Source organism: Sciurus carolinensis, chromosome 16 (genome assembly GCF_902686445.1).
Source record: "Sciurus carolinensis chromosome 16, mSciCar1.2, whole genome shotgun sequence".
Lineage (NCBI taxonomy): Eukaryota > Metazoa > Chordata > Mammalia > Rodentia > Sciuridae > Sciurus > Sciurus carolinensis.
Window position 1 is genome coordinate 15,724,896 of NC_062228.1, and position 25,820 is coordinate 15,750,715.

At 34.9% G+C, this 25,820-nt stretch overlaps 1 protein-coding gene and 1 pseudogene across 4 annotated transcripts in view; one reads left to right on the forward strand and one right to left on the reverse strand.

The window, feature by feature from the left end:
- The window catches only part of Nfat5 (nuclear factor of activated T cells 5), a 108,936-nt gene that overhangs the window by 56,129 nt on the left and 26,987 nt on the right, over positions 1 to 25,820 (reverse strand). For 3 of the 4 annotated variants that reach the window (XM_047527316.1, XM_047527317.1, XM_047527315.1), the window contains one exon: positions 7,368 to 7,493. In XM_047527316.1, the coding sequence (XP_047383272.1) occupies positions 7,368 to 7,493 (126 nt within the window). Of the gene's footprint in view, positions 1 to 7,367; positions 7,496 to 25,820 lie in introns of those variants that run through there. The other variant, XM_047527318.1, reaches the window with a different exon arrangement.
- Positions 20,373 to 20,983, forward strand: LOC124966290 (ER membrane protein complex subunit 8-like; annotated as a pseudogene).

Here is a 25,820-nt window from a genome sequence, read left to right on the forward strand (position 1 = left end):
ATGTTTTTTAAGCTATGCTCATACCCAAACTCTCTTAAAGGAAGAAAATATGTTCTGAATAATACAATCAAACTGTAAGAGATACCTGTATTTTAGCAGCAAAAGAATCTTTTCATTTCTCAGGTCCTATTGATTCCCACATAATTCCTTTCCCTTCCCTCAAAAAAAGTTACCAATTTATAATTTTAAATTAGATATGATACAGTGCATAAAATGATCCAAAAGTTCTATTTTAAAGAATAATTGCACTACTGTTAAAGTCAAAAAGTTTGCTACTGATTTATTGGAGACCATCTTTTTATTCCCAAGTCCATCAATTGTAATTCAGGATTCTAATACTCTAAAATAATTATTTATCTTTTTTTAATATGAATTCTCCTGAAGTAGTCATGTACCACATAACATGAATCTTCAAATAACAAAAGACTGAATATCCAATGGTGGTCAAATACATTATATCATCTAGTGACATAGCTGGCTTAGTATGTTAAAGATACTCTGATGTTTGCGCAATGAAATTGCCTTATGATGCATTTCCCAAAACCTAACCCCATTGTTAAGTGATGCATTGCTGTAATTTTTTTTTTTTTTTCCCAATGCTGAGGATACAACCCAGGGATTCACACATGCTAGGCATGCACTCTACCAATAAGCCCCATTAGCAGTCCAAGACTGTAATTATTTTTACCTTGCCAGAATGCAATATAACATAGAATATTTATTAAAGAATGCTCCCTGGAAAATAAAACAAATTTTTTTTCTGACATTTATGGAAATGTTTTAAATGAATCTGTTGTCCCACCAACCCAAAGTTTTAAGCATGGTGTAAAACATGTACTAGGTATACATTAAATTACTTGTTATTTGTTTGCTTGTTTTGTAGCACTGGAGATGGAACTCAGAGCATACATGCTAGGCAAGTGCTCTAGTTGCAGCTACATTCCCAGTACAATAATTTGATTTTTAAGTCCTTTTCAAGTTCTTTCCTATTGTTACAGAAAGATGTTTTCTATCATTCAGGGACTGAAGTACTACTGGGCAGCACTGCTGGTCAAGCAGGTTAAGAGATTAAATCCCAGACAGAAATCTCTACCTCAAATAACTTCAAACAAAAATAAATTACACTAGTTCATAAAGGCATTTATTATACTGCCAAAGACCCAGGTGTAAGTAAAAAATTAAACAGCCATCTTTACAGAATTATAACTCCTTCAGAAACTGTCTGTTCTTTCTATGACTCATCATCTTTTATCAATGTTCTTTTTTATAAAGGGTTTCTACTGAGAATAACTCTTTATATTTAAAAAAAAATCATAAAATGGTGGCCTTTGTAAATTTAGTTTTTGTTTTTCAAGTATTAGGGATGAAACTCAGGGTCTGGCATATGCTAGGCAAGTGCTCTACCACTGAGCTACTTCCCCAGCATTTTTTCCCCCTTGCTGGTACTGAGGCATGAACCCAGGATTACTTTTATCAGTGAGTTACATCCCAGCCCTTTTTATTTAATTTTGAGATAGGGTCTCACTAAGTTGCTGAGGCTGGTCTTGAACCTGATATCCTCCTGTCTCAGTTTCCCAAGGAGCTAAGGAATACAGCCATGCACCACCATGCCCAGCTAAATGATAGCATTTGTTAAAATATATCAAAGAAACAAATAAAGTTCTTGTTATATGAATTATGTCAATATTTTTGCTTACATTATGTTATTAGTGAGATAAAAAATGAGGTTACTTCTGTGTGTTATTTTTTTTTCTTCTTTTCCAGTACTGGGCATTGAACCCAGGGCCTTGTACATTTTAGGCAAGTGCTCTACCACTGACACTGACCTACATCCCCAGTCAGGCGTGTTAACTTTTTAAGTGTAATTGTACAAAACACATAAAAACAGCACCTATTTTTATGTAAATATTTGTTTTATAAATGGTTAAGAATCTGTGATCAATTTTTAAATGCAGTTCTAAGGGCTGGGATATAGCTCAGGGACAGAATTCCTGTCAAGCACATGTAAGGCCCTGGGTTCAAACTCAGCACAAAAAAGAATTAATTAATTAAAGCGCTGTTCTACAGACTCAGGTAACATATAAATATGTTTTCTTTAATCAGAAACTGAATAAATAACAATTATTTATAAAAATTATTGCTAAACAGTCAGGCATGGTGGCACATACCTGTAATCCCAACTACTTGGGAATCTGAGTTAAAAGGATCACAAGCTTGAGGTTAGCCCAGAAAACTTAGTGAGCCCCTGTCTCAAAACAAAATAAAATGGGCTAGGAATGTAACTTATCATTAGAAGTCTTGCAATTGGCATAGCAAGTAAAAGGCCACAGGTTCCATCCCCAACACAGAGGGGGAAAAATGCTGTTGCTAAAAATAACAATTAGGAGGACAATAAAAGGAAAATATGTGAGGAAGATAGTGCTAACAGTCCACGTTTACTTTCTATTAATGACAATTATAATGTGGACAGCCACCTGAATAAGCAGTTGTTTCTAAACTAATGGTTATGGCTCCAAGTTTGCTTATACTTTTCATTCTAATAAATCTCTATATACATACAAGCTATCTTTACATGTATGTACATTTATATTTACTATGGAATTTCAGAATATTAAGATAGAAGGAAAAGTAGAGATTTTTAAATCTACTTGTGAAACATGTCTGTAACTAGGCTCTGACTTCCTTCTGAAGTGGTCCAATTTTCTAGGAAAAGTAAGTGGCACTATATGATATCAACTCACAACATTTTAGCTTACAACATCAATAAACAGGTGAATTATTTACCTTTCTTGTTAATGGCTTCATTTACAAATAACGTACTACCTAAGTGGTGACAATTCTGAAATATATAAACCCAGTTAACCCAGCAAGCAAGTTTATTCTTCAAATATAGTCAATTCAAGAATGAAATCCAAATTAAACAGCAGTAAGTACTTTCTAATACAAGTAAATAAGTTAAAATAAATTCAACAGGATAGGTAATTCTGTTGCTGTTTATCAGTTTTTTTTTAACTCATATTCTTCTAGAAATCGTATTTCCAATTTGCAAGTCCTAACACTTCTACGAAAAGGGCATAAATTTTTCAACTTAATAGCCTACAGACTTCTTCATCTAGGATATTATGTTCCCCTAACCCAAATGATAATACATAATTAAATTCCCTCAGGAACAATGGCAAGAAGTGAAAAACTAAGACCTCAAAAACAAGGTACCATGGGGCTAGAATAATTGAGATATGATTACATACAATGATATGAAAACTATCTAGCACAATTCCAATAACAAAGTGGAAACTTGAAAATAATAACATTTTCTTCACCTCATATTTTTGTATGTTTTTGTTGTTATGGATGATTTAGAAACTCCTTTGAGTTTAATTTAAATGATTAAGAGGGCTGAAGTGAATTAAAGATGGCTGTTCTTTGGTTACAGGACATTAATTTACTTGTCTAATTTTCTCTCCCCAACAGTGTAAACAGCACTCAATTAGGTTCTTTCAACATAGAAAACACCTGTTATATATTTGAGATTTAATAATTGTCATGGCATAGAATTCAAAGCTCTTTAAAAGAAAAGTTTATTATATGGATCACTTTATGTAAAGCTATAAACTTAAATTATAGCCTTAAAACCCTACAGTGATCCAATTATTAGAGATATTCAAAACAGATTTCTATTATACAAGTTTTGACTGGGTGTACCATACATGTTAAAAACTGCTTTCAAGTATACTTCTAAAAAGAGTAATAATATATAATTACTGGAAGTAAAATACCAACTTCATGAAAATAAAAAATTATAAACTAGTTATAAAGATTCTCTGAATCATAAAACTATGGTTTATTTAATTCGTTACTTAGCTCAAAAATTGGAATAAAATTTTTTTTAAAATGTGGAAGTCACCTTACCAAAATGTCATATTTTGATATAAACTAATAAATGTAATATCATATACCCAAATGAAGATGGTCTAGTATAGAACAAAATAATTTGATTTCTTAAAATGAAGACCAATAGTTACTGTTGATTTCTGTGAAACAATTCCTATTACAAATAAATTAAGTAAACCTAAGGATAAAAACTCCAGACAATAAATTAAAAATGATACTTAACTGAATAGCATGTGAATTATATCTCAATAAAGCTGTTTTGTTAACAAAATTTGCCATATTTCATTTCAAAAACCCCAATTCTGGAATAAGTATTTCAATTCTCCTAAATAGTACATAAATTTTAGTTCTTCATAATCTATACTACAATTGAATTCTCCAAAAAAACAAAAAAAAAGGATCCTTTTATGACTTGCCTTTCTTTTGGTCAGTTCCTTATATTGCCAAAAAAAACAAAAACAAACAAACATACCATCAATGCATTTGGATAATGCTTTTCGTTTAAGAAAAATGGCCTCTGTCTTAATTACTGAGAATCTACAATTTTCAAGTTTTTACTCACTGATGTACTTAACTTTAAACTCTACTACCTTTACACGAGGCAAAGGAGAAACAAACAAATTTCGAACTGACACACCGTTCCACTGAAAGGAGAGAAACTGTGTTTAGGTCCCCTTTCCCCCACTGCAGCCCTGGGATTTACAGGATTAAAAAGATGTTATTATTGAGAGTGTGTAAGGTTTAAATAGTATAGAAGCAAAAAAAAAAAAAAAAAAAACACAAAAACAAAAAATGGTTGAGAGAGACTCCTTTACCCAGTATTCTGGATTGTGGATTAGCAGCATATTTATTCATGCACTCAGTAATATGTGAAGGGGAAAAAAAATCTACATTGGTGAATCTGAGAAACACATTTGTAATAATTAAATAACAAAGAATGTCCATAAACACCCATATGCCCAGCCTCTAAATCTTAAAATTTAAATTGATTTAAAACTTGTGAAACACAAACCTTTATGGCAGAACTAGAAGTCTGTTCCCACCAGGCCCTCATACCTGATAGCAGCCAATCCGGCTCCTTCAAAACTCTGAAGAATTAACTACATAAGAGTCATCATTTTTATGCATTTCATATTTAAACAGCAAAAGCTACATTTTTTTAATTCACAGAAATTTAAATTAATGTGCATTTCCCTAGACATCTTAGTCTTTTGGCCAGGAAAACACTGAGTAACTTGGTAATATACTCCAAATCTCTCTTTTGACAGTATTATCACCAAGGACATTAATATGTCAAATAAAAATGTGACTCTAATGATTTATATAATAGGTTTCCCTACAATAATTATTTTGTAATTTAAACTCTTTTTATTTCTAATGGTATAAAATAAAAGAATCTTACTACCAATATGACATCAGAATACTAGAATAAACTATGTTGATTACTAAAAGTAAATTATGTTTAAAGTAAATTATGTTTAAGTACATTATGACAGTTTTAGATCACAGAAACTTTCTGTATGGATAAAAGAAAACTACCAAAGGTAACCTCCTTATTCTCCTCTCTTCACCATCTTTATGATGTCAATACTTTCAAGATAGTTAAGAATTCATTACTTCAGAATGCTTCCTGTGGTCAAATCTCTTACTTTCATGATTTTTCAACTCATAATTTCAATCTAATTTTATCTGGAGAGAATTTTCTCAATTATATTGGGAAGGAGGGTAACATTTCATTAGTGACTCAAAATTAAGAACTTTTAATATTTACATACAGAAATTTGTAAAATTTAGTTTAGTAGTATTTAAAAAGAAGAGTTGCTCTTCTCCCAAGTCTAACAAACATTTTTTCAGTTTTTAAAAGGAACTGGATCTACTGTAAACAGATGTTAAAAAGCACAGAAGAAACAGACTTTTAGTTCTATACAGATTCAACATGTCTTTAAAAAAAACAATCTCAAAAAATACAAAAGAAATCAGTTAGTCAATTTCTACATGTGGATTTAAAGTGAAATACTTTATAAAAATATTTTATTTCACATTATCTGATGCAATTTTTAAAACTTTAAACTCCACAAAAATATTTAGAGCCATTTTAGAACCCAGTGGATATAATGTGAACCAGGTCATCTTCTCAATTTGACTACTAAAAAGTTCACAAATTCACAATTAAATCCACAGAAACTGTTAGAAAATGTCTGGCAACACATGAACAGTGAGCAGGGCTGATAAGTTTATTTATCATATTTAAAGTTTTCCTGCCCTCAACCAGGAAGGTGTCATACTGCACTATACAGTTTGGGAAACATTTAAACCATTACCTTCCACTTCACTGTTCTCTTTTTGAAACCAAAAGAATTAACTGAAAACAATGGTCTGATGGAGTTTAGTTAAGAGGTATCCTATTAGGTAAGGAACCTCTAATTAGAAGGACAGATAAAACTTCAGAATATATAATTTTTTTTTCATTTTTCTCAAGTGAACACTTAGCAATGTATAAAATCCCAACTTAAAATTACAGTTGGGTAAGTTAATATTATGGAAAACATTCATACTAATTTATCATTAATTAAGACTTTTTTCTATTAGCTTATGTGTCAATCTTTTATTGTAATTCAAAATAAATTTGGAACCAATCTTACATAGTTATAAAGTGTATGATTTGAGAGCTGAGTAAAAATAAACTTCATAAATTTCAAACATTACTTTCTATATGCTTTCATTGATAGAAATGTCTTTACATAAATATTATACTTATATTCATATCTTTGATAACTTGATGGATTTAAAATATAAAATCATATATTTTTAATGTAGAGAAAAATTATAGTAACATGAACAAAAAAGACACTTGAGAGATTGAGTCCTTTTTCAAAATATATAAAACATTTTTCTCCTTGAGAAGTATTTAAAAATAATTGTTAAAAAGACAGCTGAGTGAAGTGGCACACACCTATTTTCTCAGCAACTCGGAGGCTGAGATAGGAGGACCACAAGTTTGAGATCAGACTCAGCAACTTAGCAAGATCATCGGCAATTTAGTAAGACCCTGTCTCAAAATAAAAAGTAAAAAGGACTGGGAATGTAGCACAGTGGTAGAGCAACTCTGGGTTCAATCCCCAGTATCACAAAAATAAATAAATGAATAAATAAACAAAGGTTAAAAAGAAACTCAAATATAATTTTCTATCCATAGCTTAGTATTTAACCTTTTTACGTGCAGCCAGTAAAAATTTTAAACTGGTTCCCATATTTGAAGACAAGATCCATTTTAGAAATTGGCACTTATTATTTTCTGAAATAATTACATTAAGAAAATTATATTGAAAAAATTTAAGGCTAAAGGTATGTATTTTAAAACCTCCTTAAAACAAACCCTCAAATCACACTCTTTTTGATATGAACTTTGCCAGCACTGTTCATGTTGGCCAGATAATATCCTAGGTTTCTTTAATAAAGTAAAATGAAATGCATACCAGCAGCAACTACAGCTGGAGGAGGCGAGCCTGCCTCACCACCGCTTGTCTGACTCATTGATGCTACAGATGTTTCACTAGATGGAGGTAACTGTAACTCCTTTGGGAGAAGATCATAGACAGATTCTGTGGGGGGAAATGAAGGAGAAAAACAGTTTTAAAGAGTCATTTAACAACCTAATTACATGTGCATGAAATGAGTATCTTTTCTCTCACAAGGAATGCTACTCACAAAAATCAACAGCATATATGAATGCTGTAAAAAGTTACTAGCAATTTTTTTTTTCTTTTAGTGTAATTTTCCTTTCATTCTGCGTCCTAATTTTTTGGCTTCATTCCTTGGGTTCAAGAGAGTCTCTAGAAGTTATTAAATCTTTAAAGTGATTAAAACTAGACAGAAAAAATGTTCAACAACCCAAGATCCTCCAATATATTCCTTGGTAACGGCACCAGTGTAACTTGCCATCTTTTACATATGAGATGGAATATTGGTATATATCAGTTTTAAACTGGCTTTTCTAATTAGTTCATTAGTCTGAACCTGCTCTTTTACTTGATACCCTTTAGTAAACAATTTTAATCCAACACCATCATAATTCATTTTCATGTCTGAAAAAAATAAAAAAGGAATGTCATGCCCAAGGAAATACTTGTTATTCTCTGAGGCATCTCTGACTCTGGAAAGGCACGGGTATGCAATGCTCTTATATCAGGAAGCTTATACATACCTATTTAAGGTTATGATTATTTTTGTATCCCTGATTAGAGTCCTCTATCTACAGAAAGTATTTTATAATAGTTTAATTGTCCATAAAATTAAATTTGTATCTGCTACTTTAAAAATTATTTTGTGATTATCATTATATAGTTTGGATGGAAATAATTTTCAAGATATTCGCAAAGGTACTAAAATCAATGCTGGAAGTAACTTTGAAAGACCAGTTAGCATATGCCTATTTTCAAAATAACTAAAGAACAAAGGCCTAGTATTCCAAGAAACCCAACATTCCAACAATTAAAGATTATTATGTGCATGAGTGACCAAAAAAAAAGTTAGCACTACAAAACAGCTTATACTTGATAACACTTTTAGTTAACTGTTTACTGAATTCATAAATACTTTGGTCATCCCAGATAATCACTAAAGTATGTATCCTAACTTTGATATGGATAGGGATAAGGAAAAGGTCATGAAGAAAAGCTAAAATCAGACGTTGTATACTTAAATGATCTTCATTTACAGTAAAGAATAAACTTAAAATTTTGTTATGAAAAACCCTACTACCTAACACTTGAAATGTTCATCTTCAAAGTATCTGGCATATTCAGCATCTGTCTGACTGAATATAACATGCCTGGTTGCAATTTTCAACTTGTTATATGTTGCTAAACACCTTAAATAAATTATTTCTAGCTTTCAAATAATACAGGAGAAAGGGAGATAGGATCTAATAAAATGACATTACCAACAAATATTCATTTTGATACATTTATCTCTCTCAATTCTTGTTGAAAACAAAAAGTTCCTTTGATATGCCAGGTGTGGCAGGGTACACAGGTAATCCCAAATACTAGGGAGTTTGAGGTAGGAGGATTACAAATTCAAGGTCAGTTTGGGCCTTGAAATAAAAAAGGCAGGGGATGTAGCTCAGTGCCACCACACCTGGTTATGAAACTTTCTCAGAGTACCACTGGGTTTATTCCCATTACCACCAAAAACAAAAACAAAACAAAATTAACTACTACGGGTTGGTTCCTCTAGTTTAAACAACTTCATTTAAACTCTTTTTTTCATCCTGATAACCTCAAAAGTTTTTTCCCTCCAAGCTATAATTGTACAACCTGACCACATGCATCTACTTTTTTTTGGTAGGGTGAGGGATGGGGAGGGATGTGCAGGGGTATTACTGGGGATTGAATCCAGGGACATTTAACCACTTAGACACATCCCCAGCCCTTTTAATTTTTTATCTTGAGATAGGGTGTTGCTAAATTGCTTAGGCTTGCCTCAGACTTGTAATCCTCCTGACTCAGCCTACAAAAGAGCTAGCTGGGATTTCAGGTGTGTGCCACCACAGCTGGCTACAGAACTTTTTATCTGCTTCCATCAATACCAAAATATTAAAGAAATATAAATTATGCTATGAACACTGCTGTCATGCAATTCTAAATTCAAACTAATCTCTACTAGTTAATGAAAGAATGCCTGAACAAGAGCACAGATTCTTTAATTTTATGAAAATGATACAGTCCTAAGTAAGTGCTAGTCATTTCATGTTACATCACAGTATCTATTTTTGCTATGTTATCTTTTAAATTAGTTTAGAAAGATAAGGGAACAATGACATTCTAGGTTTATAAACACAAAATATTTGTACCAGAATGGGAAATCTATAATGGAAAGACAGCTTCTGAGAAAAGACCTCTTTTACAAAAAGTCTTCTTAGTAGTAAAATCACTGGGTAGGGGTGGGGGCAAATAAATAAGATTCTTTCTGGAATGATAAAAATGTTCCAAAATTAGATAAAGGTGATAGTTATATAACTCTGTAAATATACTAACAACTTCTAAGCATACTCTAAATGGGTAAACTTTCTAAATTTTTTTTAGTTGTAGATGACACAATGCCTTTATTTTATTTATATGTTTTTATGTGGTGCTGAGGATTTAATCCAGTGCCTCACAGATGCTAGGCAAGCCCTCTGACACTGAGCCATAACCCCAGCCCTAAATGGGTAAACATTTATATGTAAAGTATCTATCAATAAAGCTGTTTGTTTTAACAAAAAAGGGAGAGAAAGCACAAATGAGAAGTATACAAGAGCAAGCAGTTCCTGATAAACTCTCAGACAAAAACAGCTTCTATTTGTGAAAAGCAAAACTATGAAGGCCAGGCTGCAAACCAATTTGTCTTTTAAAGCTATTCTACTGAAGGAAGATGAAAATGCTATAGGCACAGTTATTCTAAATTCACTAAAATATATGATGAAATCTCAAAAAAAAAATTTTAAACAAGATAAAGAAGCGTCAACTTGGTAAAATAGATGAGTTTTTAACAAACAGCACTCAAAAATGTACAGGTTCAACCTGAAGGTAGTTGCTGATTATACTTAGAACCTCAACAAAGATTTCAAACCTGGAAATGACAGAGGCATAAGAAGGATATATTTTGTATTGTCATAACGCATCACACATAATGAAAGATTAAAATAGGTACCCAAAGGAATAAGGTAAAATTTAATGAAGATTAATATAACAGCTGATCAAAAACTTCACAGCAGCTGCACACAGTGGTGCATGCCTATAATCCCAGTAACTCAGGAGGCTAAGACAGGAGAATCGAAAAATCAAGGCCAGCCTAGGCAATTTAGCAAGACCCTATTTCAAAATCAAAAATAAAAAGGACTGGGAAGGGCTGGGGTTTGTAGCTCAGTGAGTGCTTACGTAGAATGTGTGAGGCACTGGGTTCGATTCTCAGCACCTCATATAAACAAATAAAATAAAGGTCCATCAAAATAAGAGACCCATAATAGCCAAGGCAATCCTTAACAAGAAGAATGAAGCAGGAGGCATCACACTACCAGACCTTAAATTATACTACAGAGCAATAATAACAAAAACGGCATGGTACTGGCACCAAAACAGACATGTAGACCAATGGTACAAAATAGAAGACACAGAGACAAACCCACATAAATAAGTTATCTCACACTAGACAAAGGTGCCAAAAATATAAAATGGAGAAAAGAGTCTATTCAATAAATGGTGCTGGGAAAACTGGAAATCCATATGTAACAAAATGAAATTAAACCCTCTCTCTCATCCTGCACAAAAATCAACTCAAAATGGATCAAAGACTTAGGCACTAGAACAGAGACTCTGCACCTAATAGAAGAAAAAGTAGACCTAAATCTTCATCATGTCGGCTTAGGACCTGACTTCCTTAACAAAACTCCTAAAGTACAAGAAGTAAAATTAAGAATCAATAAATGGGATGGATTCAAACTAAAAAGCTTCTTCTCAGCAAAGGAAACAATCAATAACATGAAGAGAGAGCCTACATAATGGGAAAAAAATCTTTACCACACGCACCTCAGAGAGAATACTAATCTCCAAGATATACAAGAACTCAAAAAACTTAACATCAAAAAAAAAGTAACCCAATCAATAATGAACTAAGGAACTGAACAGACACTTCACAGAAGAAATACAATCGATCAACAAACATATGAAAAAATGTTCATCTCTTGCAATTAGAGAAATGCAAATCAAAACTGCTCTAAGATTTCATCTCATTCCAATCAGAATGGCAATTATCAAGAATAAAAGCGGGTAATAAGTATTGGCGAGGATGTGGAGAAAAAGGTACACTCATACACAGTTGATGGGAATGCAGATTGGTGCAACCACTTTGGAAAGCAGTATGGAAATTCCTAAGAAAACCTGGAACTGAACCACCATTGGATCCAGCTAACCCACTCCTCCATTTATACTCAAAGGACTTAAAAGCAGCATACTACAGTGATGCAGCCACATCAATGTTTATAGCAGCTCAATTCACAATAGCAAAACTATGGAACCAACACAGATGCCCTTCAACAGATTAATGGATAAAGAAAATGTGGTACATACACACAATGGAATACTACTCATTCTTAAAGAAGATTGAAATTATGGCATTTGCAGGTAAATGGATGAACTGGAGAATATCATGCCAACTGACTATCAAGCCAAACCCAAAAAACCAAAGGTCAAATGTCTTCTCTGATAAACAGATCCTGATACATATTAGGGGGTAGGTAGGGAAGAATGAAGGAACTTTGCATTGTGCAGAGGGAAGTGAGGGGAGCAGTGGGGCAGTGGGGATGGGAAGGACGGTAGAATGAGACAGACATTATTACCCTATATACGTGTATGAAAAAAAATTTTTTAAATATTATCACTGTCAAAAAAAAGATAATGAAAAATTTTTCAATACCACATATTGCTTTACTAAGATTACTCTGAAATGTTCACATTTCCTCTGTTCCCAAAAGAAACTGATGTGTACTTACTAAGAATAAAAATAAATAAAGGTCTAGCAACAACTAAAAAATTATTTAAAAAAAGAAAAGAAAAGAAAAGAAAAGTTGGGGATATAGCTCAGTGGTAAAATACCTCCTTAAGTTCCCAGTACCAAAAAAAAAAAAAAAAAAAGTTGCACAACACTTACATGTGTTCACTTTCCCTGGCCTTTTGTTAAGTCTAGAAGTTATTTTACTGTTGTTTTCTAACAGAAGTCTTTCCTCAGTCTAACAACTGAGATGGTTGTTTTCTTATATATTTTGTTCTGTTAAAGTTGCTAATAATTTTTAAACAACTCACCCATGGTTCAATATGAATTTAAATTAACCAAAATCCCAATGTAAGTATACTACTTAAGTATTCACATGGCAGAAATACATTTAGTGCAGTATAATAACTAACTCCAGTAACATAAATTATTAATATAGAGTTATAAGAAAAGAAATTAAGCAGAAAGGGGAAGAGATTCAGAATATCAAGAATCTGTCTTATAAAGTTGCAACAACACTGAGCATAGGGCAACTGGAAGGAGGAAATGGAGGAATGAAATCAACATTCTCAAATACTGAAAACAACTAATTTTTCCCAAGTTGGGTGGAATGGCAACAATGTAAAAATGGGTTGACCTGGCTGGCTTGTTTGGCCCTTCTGTAAACTCTAATTGATTTATTTATGTCACCAATTATTTCTGTATCAATCCAGTCTTTATTCTTCACACCAGAAACCAGGGAGTGGACAAATGTCATTACAATACATGCTCAAAGTAGACAGAAATTCTATATTGAGGGCAACACAACAGTAAGAGACAACGAAAAAATTGGTAAGTTAATAGTAAAGCTCCCCGCCCCCCTTCCCAGTTGAGCAACTGTAACCACCTATATTCTCTGCTTCTTTATCCTGTAATTGCTTGTTCCAGGAAGCTGTGAACCACTGAAAAACTCACACTCTCTCTCACTTTTTACTAAAATGTATAATTTTTAAAAATACAATAAAAGTAAAGTATCCACCGACAGAGCACAGCCTCAGAGAGTTGCTTCAAGGTTTAAATAGGACAATTTTTGTTAAAAAGCATTCTATAAGTTATTATTTCTTTTTAGAATATTCATTGCCACCTCATCCTTGATGACCTAAGAACTAGGGAGTCAGAGAGTAAGACCAAAATTTTCATAGCCCATTTACTTTATGACTCTTCTCAAGTCTATCCTATTTACTTTTTGGTCATTAAGTTATACACAACTAATACTGTTTCTGTTCACTTGTCAAGCAAGCAACTAAATGGAAATATCTGTAGTGAAAAAAAAAAAAAGATGTTATTTTGTGTTGGGAAGGCTTTAAATATGTAACAAAAAGTGAACTTATGCTCAAAACAGATATTAGATACTCAAACAATGAGTATTCCCTGATAACAGAAGTAACACTATAATACTGAAAAATTCATTTGTAACACTTATTTTGTTTTAAATACAAAAGTTTACCTTTTCTTTTTTTAACTCTAATTATGATGCTACCACAAGCCAGCTGGAAGATTTTTTTAAACTTTAAAAAAAAATAAATGGTTTGGGGAGTAACAACCTTATTCTTCTATCTTTCCATTGACTAACTCAATAAACTGGAATTCCAAAGTTATAGTTTCATATCAGACATTCTAAAACAAAGCAACTGGCACCAACACAGTTCTGCATTAAGAGAGAGAGCACTCATTTTGTTAAAAAATACTTCAGGCTTGAGAGTTATCATACGTGGCATGGAAAAAACATACTAACAATAGGTCTAATGAACATTTAGTTTCTGGAAGATTATGAAGTCCAGGAATAACTGGTGGGTGATGCTTTAACAAATTTTTCTGTTTCTTAAATTTAAGCCTATTTGCTAGTCTGCCGTCACGTATTTATTTGTTCATATTATTCCTTCCAGATTGCTATTTTACTGTTGTTTCCTAAAAACAACCTACTTCTCTAAGGTAATTTTGACAATACACAGCAGTATACATTCAATTTGGAGAAAAGAAAACTAACTGGAGGGCTGAGGATGTAGCTCAGTGCTACAGTACTTGCCTCATACGCACAAGGCACTGGGTTCAATTCCCAGCACAGGGGAGGTGGGGGTACTAACTTGAGTTCCACACATATTATAGTACATTATATAGTTTTCTTTCTGGTAGATATTTCTTTTCACTTAAAAAGTTATAGTTAGGGTCAGGGTTGTAGCTCAGTGGTGGAGCGCCTGCCTTGCATATATGAGGCATTGGTTTGATCCTTAGCACCACATAAAAATAAATAAAATAAAGGTTAAAAAAAAGTCACAATTATTGTCTAATTTCTTAGCATGAAATATAGATTGGAATATACCATTCAACCATTTTAATTACTTACTTTCTAAAGAAATTGGCTGGTAGGTAGAGTGCTTGCCTAAGATATACAATGCACTGTGTTCAACCCCTGTACTGGGGGTGGGGAAATAAAGAAATTACCTGTCTTTCCTAGAAGAAACAAAACATTGAAGTCGTAGAGGGTCCATATACCATTAAGCAAAACATTAATGGCTTATTTAAAATTTTCAAAGATCTTACACAAGGTTCCATACCATAGGTTACCTACCCTTCAGGTCTGAAAGGTATGTCCATGTGGGAGAAATAAGAAAACCCAGAATGGGGAGTCATAATACAAGCAGTTAGGGAGGGCATCTGTATAGAAAGGCTGCCTAGGGTGAAAATGCTGGAAACTAAGCAGGTCAAAGAGGGTATTTTCATGGATGGGCCCTAGCACGGGGTGTGTTTATGTTCAAGTGGAATAAGAAAGATATTTACAGGGTTTGATGGAGCAGAAGCAGAGTTGTTTAGGCAGAATATCAAAATCCTAACAGAAGGGGGTTTTAGCTGAGTGGTACAGTGCTTGCCTAGTACATGTGAGGTGCTGGGTTTGAGTCTCGGCACCACATAAAAACGAGTAAATAAAATAAAGGTATTTGTCCATAATAAATAAATAAATAAAAGAGCATAGTATTAAAAAAAAAATCCTAGCAGGAGCTGGGTGTGGTGGCTTACACCTGTAATCCTAGTGGCTTGGGAGGCTGAGGCAGGAAGATCAAGATCAGCCTCAGCAAGTCAGCAAGATCCTGTCTCAAAATAATAAACAAAAAAGGGCTGCAGATATAGATCAGTGGTTAAGCACCCCTGCGTTCAATCCCGAGTATCTCCCCACCTCCCCACCTTCCTAGCAGGGAGGAAGATAGGAAGCTATTTGCCTAGTAGGGTTGCCTAGTGTATAGATTAAGAACACAATGAGCTGGGTGCAGTGGCACACGCCTATAATCCGAGCGGCTGGAGAGGCTGAGGCAGGAGGATTTCGATTCAGAGCCAGTCTCAGAAACAGGAGGCACTAAGAAACTTGGTGAGACACTGTCTCTAAATAAAATACAAAACAGAGCTGGGGATGTGGCTGAGTGCTCCTGAGTTCAACCCCTGGTACCCACCCCCTGCCTCCCAAAAAAGAACACAATAGGTGAGGAGGGTAGTCACAGGTGAGCAGGAGGACAGCTCTGAATGTCCAGAGCATCCATGTAGAAGGCACAACATGGAAGTTCAAATTGGGTAATCAGGGTAGTAATGTGTCAGAAAGTAGGAAGTAGGAGCAAAAGGAGATTGGTTACACAGAGGCAGACTGATTCAGTAAGTTAACTATAAACATTAAAGAAGATCAAGTTTTGCACTTAAGCAACAGAGTTTTAAGAATAAAAGAGGAGAAAAGAAGGAACCCTAATGTAGGTGCAACTGGGGGTGTTGGTGTGAACTCATGACAGTATAGAGGTATATATATGTAGACTGAGCATAGCTAATCAAAAAATATATACATGTAGATTGAGCATAGCTAATCAAAAATTCAAAATGCTCTGAAACCTGAAACTTTCCAAGTGAAAAAAAATGAAGTTCAAAAAGTTTTGGATTTTGATATATTTTGAATTTTGGCTAAGGAGTACCAACCAGTAAAGTCTATGCAAATATTCCAAAACCTGAAAAAAAAAATAACAAATTTGAAACACTTCTGATCCTAAGCATTTCAAATAAGGGATATTCAAACTGTATAACTAGAAAAATATGGACATAAATGTACATGTAATTTATGTAAACATTTTCTATAACTCTGTCCTCTGAAAGGGAGCAGCAGCAACCCAAAAGTAATTTCATACAAAATTTTCATTTCTAAGTACTACTGTCCACTAAGAGAAAGAAGAGCTCTGGGATAAATACATAATATCGGGGTTAAGACAGGGAAAATTCAATAAGCCTAGAGAATCTTTGTTTTATAAAAGGTAAGGAAGCATTCAAAGAATCATGGGGACATGTCAAAGGTCACAGAAGACAGCTTGAAGGGGATCAGATTGGACACATGGGACAAAATGAAAACAAGTAATAATTATAACACTGCAATCTACTGAAAATATAGAAGTTCACATTGAAGTAAAACAAGTCAAAGAGTACAATGAGAAACAAGATATTTATATAGTTTCAAAGTATAACTCCACAAGATAGTTATTAATAACAAAGAGGACAAAGGGACTCTTTGAAGTGGCAAAGACTGATCAAAGTATCATCAGTAATGACATATCAAAATCACACACCACTTGACAGAATAACATAAAAGATGCGTAATTTGAATGTAATCAGGAGGAAGTCCGTTCAACTCAAGACATTCTACAAAAAAAGGTTTATAAGCCTTAAAAAGTATAAAAATCATTGTTTTAGTTCATTTTTTGTTGACCTAATAGAATATGTCAGTGAGGTAAAAAAAGAAATTTATTTCTTACACTTCAAAATGCTAGGAAATTCAAGGTCAAGGGGCCACATCTTGTGAGGGGCTTCCTCCTGATGGTAACTCCTCACAGAGTCCCAAAGATGGGTAGGCAAAACAGAGCAAGAATGCCAGAAATAGATGCTTTTGTAACAAAGCCATTCCCACCAAAATATATTAAAGAGAAGAGAAACCTCATAACATAATCACCTTCAAAGATTCTATTAAGATTAGAGGGGGGAAGGGAAAAAAATAACAGAATGAATCAAACAACATTACCCTATGTAAATTTATGATTACACAAATGGTATGCCTTTACTCCATGTACAGAGAAACGACATGTACCCCATTTGTTTACAATAAAAAAAATTTTTTTAAAAAGATTAGATATGAGGTGACCCCCAAAAGCTCATGTAAGAGATAACACAATAAAGTTCAGAGGTGAAATGACTGAGCTATGAGACAACCAAATCATTGCCATTAATCCACTTTGAATGGAATAACTGTAGGCAGATACAATGTGGCTGGAGGAGGGGATCACTGATGGCTTGCCTTTGGGTATATATTTATCCCTGGTGAGCAGGCACACTCTGCTTCCTGATTGTCATGTACTGAGCTACTTTCCCACCTTTTCTCCATGACATTCTACCTTACCTTGAACCCAGAACTAATGGAGTTAGCCATCTAAAGATGAGACCTCTGAAACTGTGAGTCCCCCAAAAACTTATCCTCCTCTAAAACTGGTCTTATCAGGCCTTTTAGTTAATGTGGTGAAAAAGATATCAAAAACAGGTCCCATCTACAAATACCATCATCAATCTATGACATGGGGGATTTAGAACTCATGAATTCTAGGAGAACAAAAATTCAAACCATTGCAGGGAGTGTGCAGAGAACAACATCTACTCAGGAGGCTGAAGCAGGAGGATCACAAGTTTGAAGTCATTCCAGGTAACTCAGGAAGACACTGTTTCGAAAAGAAAATTTAGCAGGGCATGGTGGCTCACACCTGAAATCCCAGCATTAGGTTGAGGCAGGAAGATCACAAAGCTCAAGGCCAGCCTCAGCAACTTAGCAAGACCTTGCTCAGAATAAAAAAATAAAAATGGCTAGGAATGCAGTTCATGGTAGAGCTCTTCTGGGTTCAATTACCAGTACCAAAAAATTAAAAAAGAAAAAAGAATCCACATTGTTCCTTCTCTTCCTTTTGCCATAACTACATATTTTGATAGGGAAAGGTAGCAGAATATTAGTTATAAAATATACCATGAGTTATCACTTGGTCATATTTACTTGACACCTCATTTGCCACATTCATAGGCTCAATATTTTAGGTCATTCCATTTCATTTTCACTATTACCTTCAACCTGACAAAACAGCAATTAAACATCCATTCAACTAGCTCTTATACTGAACTAGGGACATAAATTTAAAAGAAAATTACTCTTAAGAAGGCCACAAAATAAATAAAAAATAAGCTGGGCATGGTGGTTCATGCCTGTAATTCCAGCAACTCATGAGGATGAGGCCAGGAGTTCAAAGCCAGCCTCAGCAACTCAGCGAGGTCCTAAGCAACTTAGTGAGATCCTGTCTCAAAATAAAAAGGGATGGGGATATGGCTCAGTGGTTAAGCACCCCTGGGTTCACTTCCTGGTACACACACACACACACAAAGATGACGATGACAACCACAGGCTAGAGAAAATAAAATCAATCAAGTTTTAAATAATGTAGTATGAGCTTTAAAAAAGTATACAGGGGCTGGGGTTGTGGCTCAGTGGTAGCACACTCACCTCACATGTGAGGCAATGGATTCGATCCTCAGCAACACATAAAATAAATAAAGAAACAAAATTCATCATGAGTTAAAAGAATATTGTCACCTCAATAAAAGACTTAAAAAAAAAAAAGTATATGGGACTCCTAAAGTTCAGGAAATAATGCCAAGAGTTAATAAATGGGATGGCATCGAATTTTAAAAACTTTGCACAGCAAAGGAAACAATTAGGAATGTGAAGAGAGAACCTACAAAATGGGAGAGAATCTTTGCTAGCTACTCTTCAGACAGGATTAATATCTAGAATACAGAAAGAATTCAATAAACTTAAAACAAACAATTAAAAAATGGGCAAATGAATTAAATAGACATTTCTCAAAAGAGGAAATACAAATGGCTAAGAAATATATGAAAAATGTTCAACATCATTAGCAATCAGGGAAATGCAAACCAAAACTACAGTGAGGGACTGGGGTTGTGGCTCAGTGGTAGAGGGCTTGCCTAGCATGTGTGAGGTACTGGATACAACTCTCAACACCACATAAAAATGAATAAATAAATTAAAGGTATTGGGTTCATCTACAACTAAAAAGATTTAAAAACTATAGTGAGATTTCATCTCACACCAGTCAGAATGGCAGTCATCAAGAATACAAACAATAATCCTGGAGGAGATGTGGAAAAAAAGAAACACTATTGCTGGTGGGATTGTAAATTAGCACAACTACTATATCAGTGTGGAAGTTCCTCCAAAGACTAGGCATAGAACCACCATATGACCCTGCTATAACACTCCTCAGTATTTATCCTAAAGAATTAAAGTCATCATACTAATACATGTACATCCATGTTCATAGCAGCATAATTCACAATAGCCAAACTACGGAACCTAGGTGTTCAATAACAGATGAATGGATAAAGAAAATGTGATCTCTCTCTCTCTCTCTCTCTCTCTCTCTCTCTCACACACACACACACACACACACACACACACACACAAAATGGAGTTTTAGTCTGCCATAAAGATGAACCAAATTGTGTCATTTGTAGGAAAATGGATGGAACATGAGACCATCATGTTAAGTGAAAAAAGCCAGACTCAGATGATTAGGGATCATATGTTTTCTCACATATGTGGAAGCTAGAGAGAAAAAGAAAGGTGTGGTGGAGTCTAATAAAAATCAAAGAGAGTTCCAGTGGGCCGGCAAAGAGGGTGAGCCACGTCGGGGTGGCGGGTCAGTGAGGTGCGGAAGCGGCCGACCTGTGGGGTCGCCAGCCCAGAGCCATGCCAGGGGTAGCTACCTCCTTGTCCTGCCTCTCGGCAGAGGCGCCGCATGGCCAGCAGTGGTCGGGGCCCACAGGCCGCCGGGCTCAGCATGCCCGGGGTGAAGTTGACCACCCAGGACTACTGCAGGATGCTGCTGCACCGTCAACGGGATGCTGGTGGCCGAGAAGCAGAAGTCGCGCAAGGAGCACCTGCCCCTGGGCGGCCCAGGCACCCCCCAAACCCTCTTCGTGGACTGCATCCCCCTCTTCCATGGCATGCTGGCCCTGGCGCCCATGCTGGAGGTGGCCCTCACCCTGATTGATTCATGGTGCAAAGATAATAGCTACGTGATTGCTGGTTATTATCAAGTCAGTGAACGAGTGAAGAATGCCAATCCAAACTAGGTTGTGGAGAAGGTGGCCTCCAGGATGGGGGGCTTCAGCGACACCACTCTCATCATGGGAGACAACACCAGGTTTACCATGGACTATGTGGCGCCCACAATCCACGTGTACAAGCAGCATGAGAACAGGTGGCGGTGCAGAGACCCACACCATGACTACTGTGAGGACTGGCCTGAGGCGCAGAGGACTTCAGCCTTACTCCTGATCCACAAGCCGGTCCTATGAGATGCTTGTGGATTTCAATAACCACCTGGATGACATTCGGAATGACTGGACAAACCCAGAGATCAACAAAGCTGTTCTGCACCTGTGCTGAGCAGGGGCCATGGTGGCTGGCTGCTCTTGGGGCATTTCCACTACACTGAAGAAGAAAACCTATTTTTAAAGCAGAGTCAAAGCCTGGTGGAGAGCCGGACGTCCGTTGGCAGCATTCAGCGCAGAGGCCGAGAGAGGTCCCAACTGCCTGGTCCCTGGGGATTCTCTAAGTCATGTGTTGCTGTCATCTTCCAAATCAAAGCTATTTCTGCTTGTCCGAGATTTTTCCTATTAAACGGTTTTAACTAACCTTGTATAATCTGGAGAGAATACTTTTTAAGGCTTATGAACTATTAAAAAATAAAAATCAAAGGGAGGGCTGGGACCTGTGGCTTAGTGTTAGAGGGCTTGCATAGCATGTATGAGGAGGCACTGGGATCAATTCCCAGCACTCCATTTAAAAAAAATAAATAAAGATATTGTGTCCCTCTACAGCTAAAAATATTTTCTAACAAATCAAAGGGAGATCAGTATAGGAAAGGGACCAGGAGTGGGAGGAGGGAAGGGAGGGGGCAAGTGTTAGGGAGTGATACTGAACAAATTATATTGTTAGAGTGTGTACACATATGAACATGTAATGAAAAACTCCATCCTTATGTACAACTATAATGCACCAATTAAAAAAAATGTGCAAATAGCAGAGGGGAAAAAGTACAGGATATTAAACAAGTAGAGAAAAGGGAATACTTAAAATTACCTGTAGAGAATCAGAGAATTTTACAGATGATGTGATACCTTAGGTCAATTCTGAACAGCAAAAGAGGTATTTAGCAGAAAGATTTGAGAAAAGAGAGAAGTTACGAAAACAAATCTAAACAAGAATTTTTTTTTCAGCTATTTCAGTTTTTCAAGTAATTCAGTTAACTCCCTAGAACATGGGAGTTATAAGAAGGAGTAAAAAGATATTAACCTACTAAAAGTAGGGAGAGGCCATGTTATGAAACACCTTGTGTATGATGCTAAGAATTTAAAATTTTTATCCCACTACACATATGGAGCCTAAGGATTTTAAGTAAAGAACTGATAAGCTCAAATTTATATACCAGGGATATGCACACTAGTCATAGAGATGCAAGTCAGTAAGGTTTTTATAATAGCCTAAGCGAGAAATAACGAATTTCTGAACCAAGACCAAGGTAGTGGTAACAGGAATGGTGAGAGGATATAAAGATATTTAGAAAATGGGCAAACTGAATTGGATGATTGGTTGCAGAGCAAAAGGGAGGAAAAAAAAAAAAAAAGAGTTCCAAGTAAGTCATAAGAATTCCACCTCAAGAAAACTGATGGAAGGTGAAGCCATTTCCCATGATAGAGAATATAGGAGGAAGAACTCTGGAAAGATGGTGAATGCAGTTTTCAATGATGAATTTGAAATGTCTATGAGGCATCCAAGTAAATTCTTATGTATAGGAGAAAGATCAAGTAATAAAGAGGAGAAAAATCTAGCAATTGATGCTGCTTATTATATACCCTGCTTTACTTTGGGTTTGTTGTTGTTTTGTTTTTTTCTTTTACTTTTATTTTTATATTAAATCTGACCTGGAACTAGACTCATTTCTTGAAAGTCATTGATTGGTTTTTGTTTGTTTTGTTTGTTTGTTTGTTAACTGTGGTATTGGGGATTGAACCCAGAGATGCCCTATCACAGAGTTATGTCCCCAGCCCTTTTTATATTTCAAGAGGGTCTCACTAAATTGCAGCACGACTCTCCTGCCTCATCTTCCAGGGTGGCTGGGATTACAGGTGTGTGCCACCATGCCCAACTGTCTACATTACTTACACATACAAAAAACTTATATAAGAAATGAAGAAAACTTATTCTGAAATCTTTTTCAAATAAGGAAAGCTACTAATTCTGAATTCATTGAGTTGTGAAATAGGCTTCAGAAAAATTTATACTTTTCATAGTATATTTCAGAAATATGGCTAATAAAAAATGAGGTAATACATGACTATATCAGTGGTGAAGAAATACTACCTGCTATAGAATGAAGCACATTCAGTAAATATTATCATTATTTATTCATGTACTCATTCATTCAACAAATATTTAATGACTGCCTGATGTACACGAGGCAGTATCCTAGATTCTGGGAATACATCAACAAAACAGACCAAAAAAATCTGATTTAGCAGACATTCCATTCTAATGGGTTTAAATTATTATGACTGCCTGTTTGCCTGCTGCTGTGTCCTAAATGCTAAGATACTTTCAAAATTCACGTTGGAACTTAAAACCCAATGTGTCAGCATCAATACAGGAGGACTTTTAGCAAGTAATCAACTCATGAGGGATATGCCGCCACAAATGAGGTTAGTGCCCTTATAAAAAAAAGATTGAAGGAGCTGGGCACAATGTCACACGCCTACAATCCTAGCAACTCAGGTAGTTAAAGCAGGAGGATCTCCAAGCTCAAGGCAAGCCTCAGCAACAAAAAATATAAATGTAGCTCAGTGATAAACGCCTATGGGTTCAATCTCCAGTATTCCCCCCTCATCAAAAAAAAAAAAAAAAAAAAAAAAAAAACAAGAAGAAGATTGAAGGGAACTGCCTTGCTTCTTCCAGAATGTAAGGACAAAATATTTATTGCTACTAGTATGTGAGGATGCAATAAGAAGGCATCATCTTGGAAGAAAACAAGCTCTTACCAGACACCAAATCTGCTGGTTTCATGATCTTGGACTCCCCAGCACCAGGAACTACTTAAAATGAATGTCTATTGTATATAAATTACCAAGTGTGAGATTTTTTGTTATAGCAGTCAGATGGACTAAGAAACATTCTGAAGAGAAAGGGCAACTCCAATATCTTTTCTAACTCTACTAAACTCACATTTAAATGTAGTATCAATAAAATGAGCTCATTTCTGAAATATAAATAGCAGAAAAATATCTATATTTACCTTAAAACTTTATACACTTTCACCAAACGTTTACATCATCAATACTGAACAGATGTTATATAACCATCTTAAATAATTTTTAAACTAAAAACATACATATGAGCATAAATAATAAATTGTAAATGAAAAGAAACAAGTAGAAATAATATTTTAATTCTTTTATGTATGTTATTTTGGCTTTGTCTTGAAAAGGCAGTCTAATTGCCAGGTGCGATGGCACATGCCCGTAATCCGAGACACTTGGGAGGATTTATAGGAAACAGGACCACAGAATGTATATTTTTATAAAGTTCCCCAAGTGATTCTGGCTGAGTCATTATTTTAAATCATGAAATTCAGCTTCAGAATGAAAATGGACTGACCTTAGTTTACTACCTCTTTAAGTACTGATATTGGGCTGAGATAGGAGGATCACAATTTCAAAGCCAGCTTCAGCAACTTAGTGAGGCGCTGTCTCAATAATAAAAGGGCTGGGGATGTGGCTCAGTGGTTAAATCCCCCTAGGTTCAATCCCTGGTACCAAAGAAACCCATTCTTCCACAGATCACTTAAATTTTTAAAAACTTGAGGAAAAAACAATTACATTTATGTATCAAAAAAAAGGAAATCAGGGGGCTGGGGATATAGCTCAGTTGGTAGAGTGTTGCCTAGAATGCATAAGGCACTGGGTTCAATCCCCAGTACCAAAAAAAAAAAGGAAATCAACTATATCACATTGTGGTAGATAATTTTTAGACTGATACTTACATTTCATACATGTATACTAAACACCTAAAAAAACTAGCACAGCTCTTGTTATCTTGAGTCTGAGAGAAACTATAATTACCTCTGTTGGGCAAAGACCACAGATTCTCAATGAGTAAAACTAAGCCACTGACAACATTACTCCTTTAAATCTCCTCGTCATTCTCTGGTACAACTAGTATTTGTTATGTGAAGGCTTAACACTTTCTTACAAAAAAAAAAAAAAAAGATTTGTGCTAGTAACTAGATGTTACTATACTGATGGACAAGACTTTTTAGGATTCTGATGAATATTTTTAAACGTCATTTTACTATAGCAAATGAAAGGGTAGCTTGTGTAATCCTTTGTGCTACAATGCAATCTGTACACAGAAAAATATTTCTAAAAAAATTATTTTAAAAATAAATGATGGCATTACAATTTAGTTTATAAAGTACCTTCCTATATATAATATTTACATATGAAAAGTGTTTTGATTATAAAGTATAAAGGAAAATGAGTAATTATGACTAATGTCAATTTCAGAATCAATTTCTAAAAGTGTTTTAACTTTCTACTAAAATATAACATATACATAAGGTAAAGGATAAAAATCTTAAGACCTGAACAAAAATTTTTAAAGTGAATACACACATAACCACCAACCAACTGATTAAGGATTCTCCCTAATGCTTGTTGCAAGACATCACTCCCTTCCAGGGGTAACCAACCTTCTGACTTTTATCATCATACAATTTTGGTTTTGAATTTTATACAGAAGGAATCATTCAGGATATTGGTGTAGACCAAAAAAAGTCACAAATCCTTTCTCTACCCACCTCAATTTAATGATTTTTCTCCAAGTGTTACAATTGTATGCCTCTTTCTATGACTGGTGATTTGAGATTTGATAGCCAATATTGAGAATTTCATCTTATTCTATGCTGATTATTTTAAGTACTGCTCTAAATATTCTTAAGCTTTGTTTGTGATATGGTTAAGCTGCAAGGAAAACAGTTTGATCCTTTCATGTTTTGCCTTTATTATTTAGATATGCAGTGTCTCCCAAAAGTTCATGTCTAAGACAATGAAAGAAAGTTCAGAAGTAGAGTAATAGGGTTATTATAGCCTTAATCTAATCAGTACATTAATTCACTGGTAGGGATTAACCAGGAGTTAACTATAACCAGGAGTTAACTACAGATAGGTTA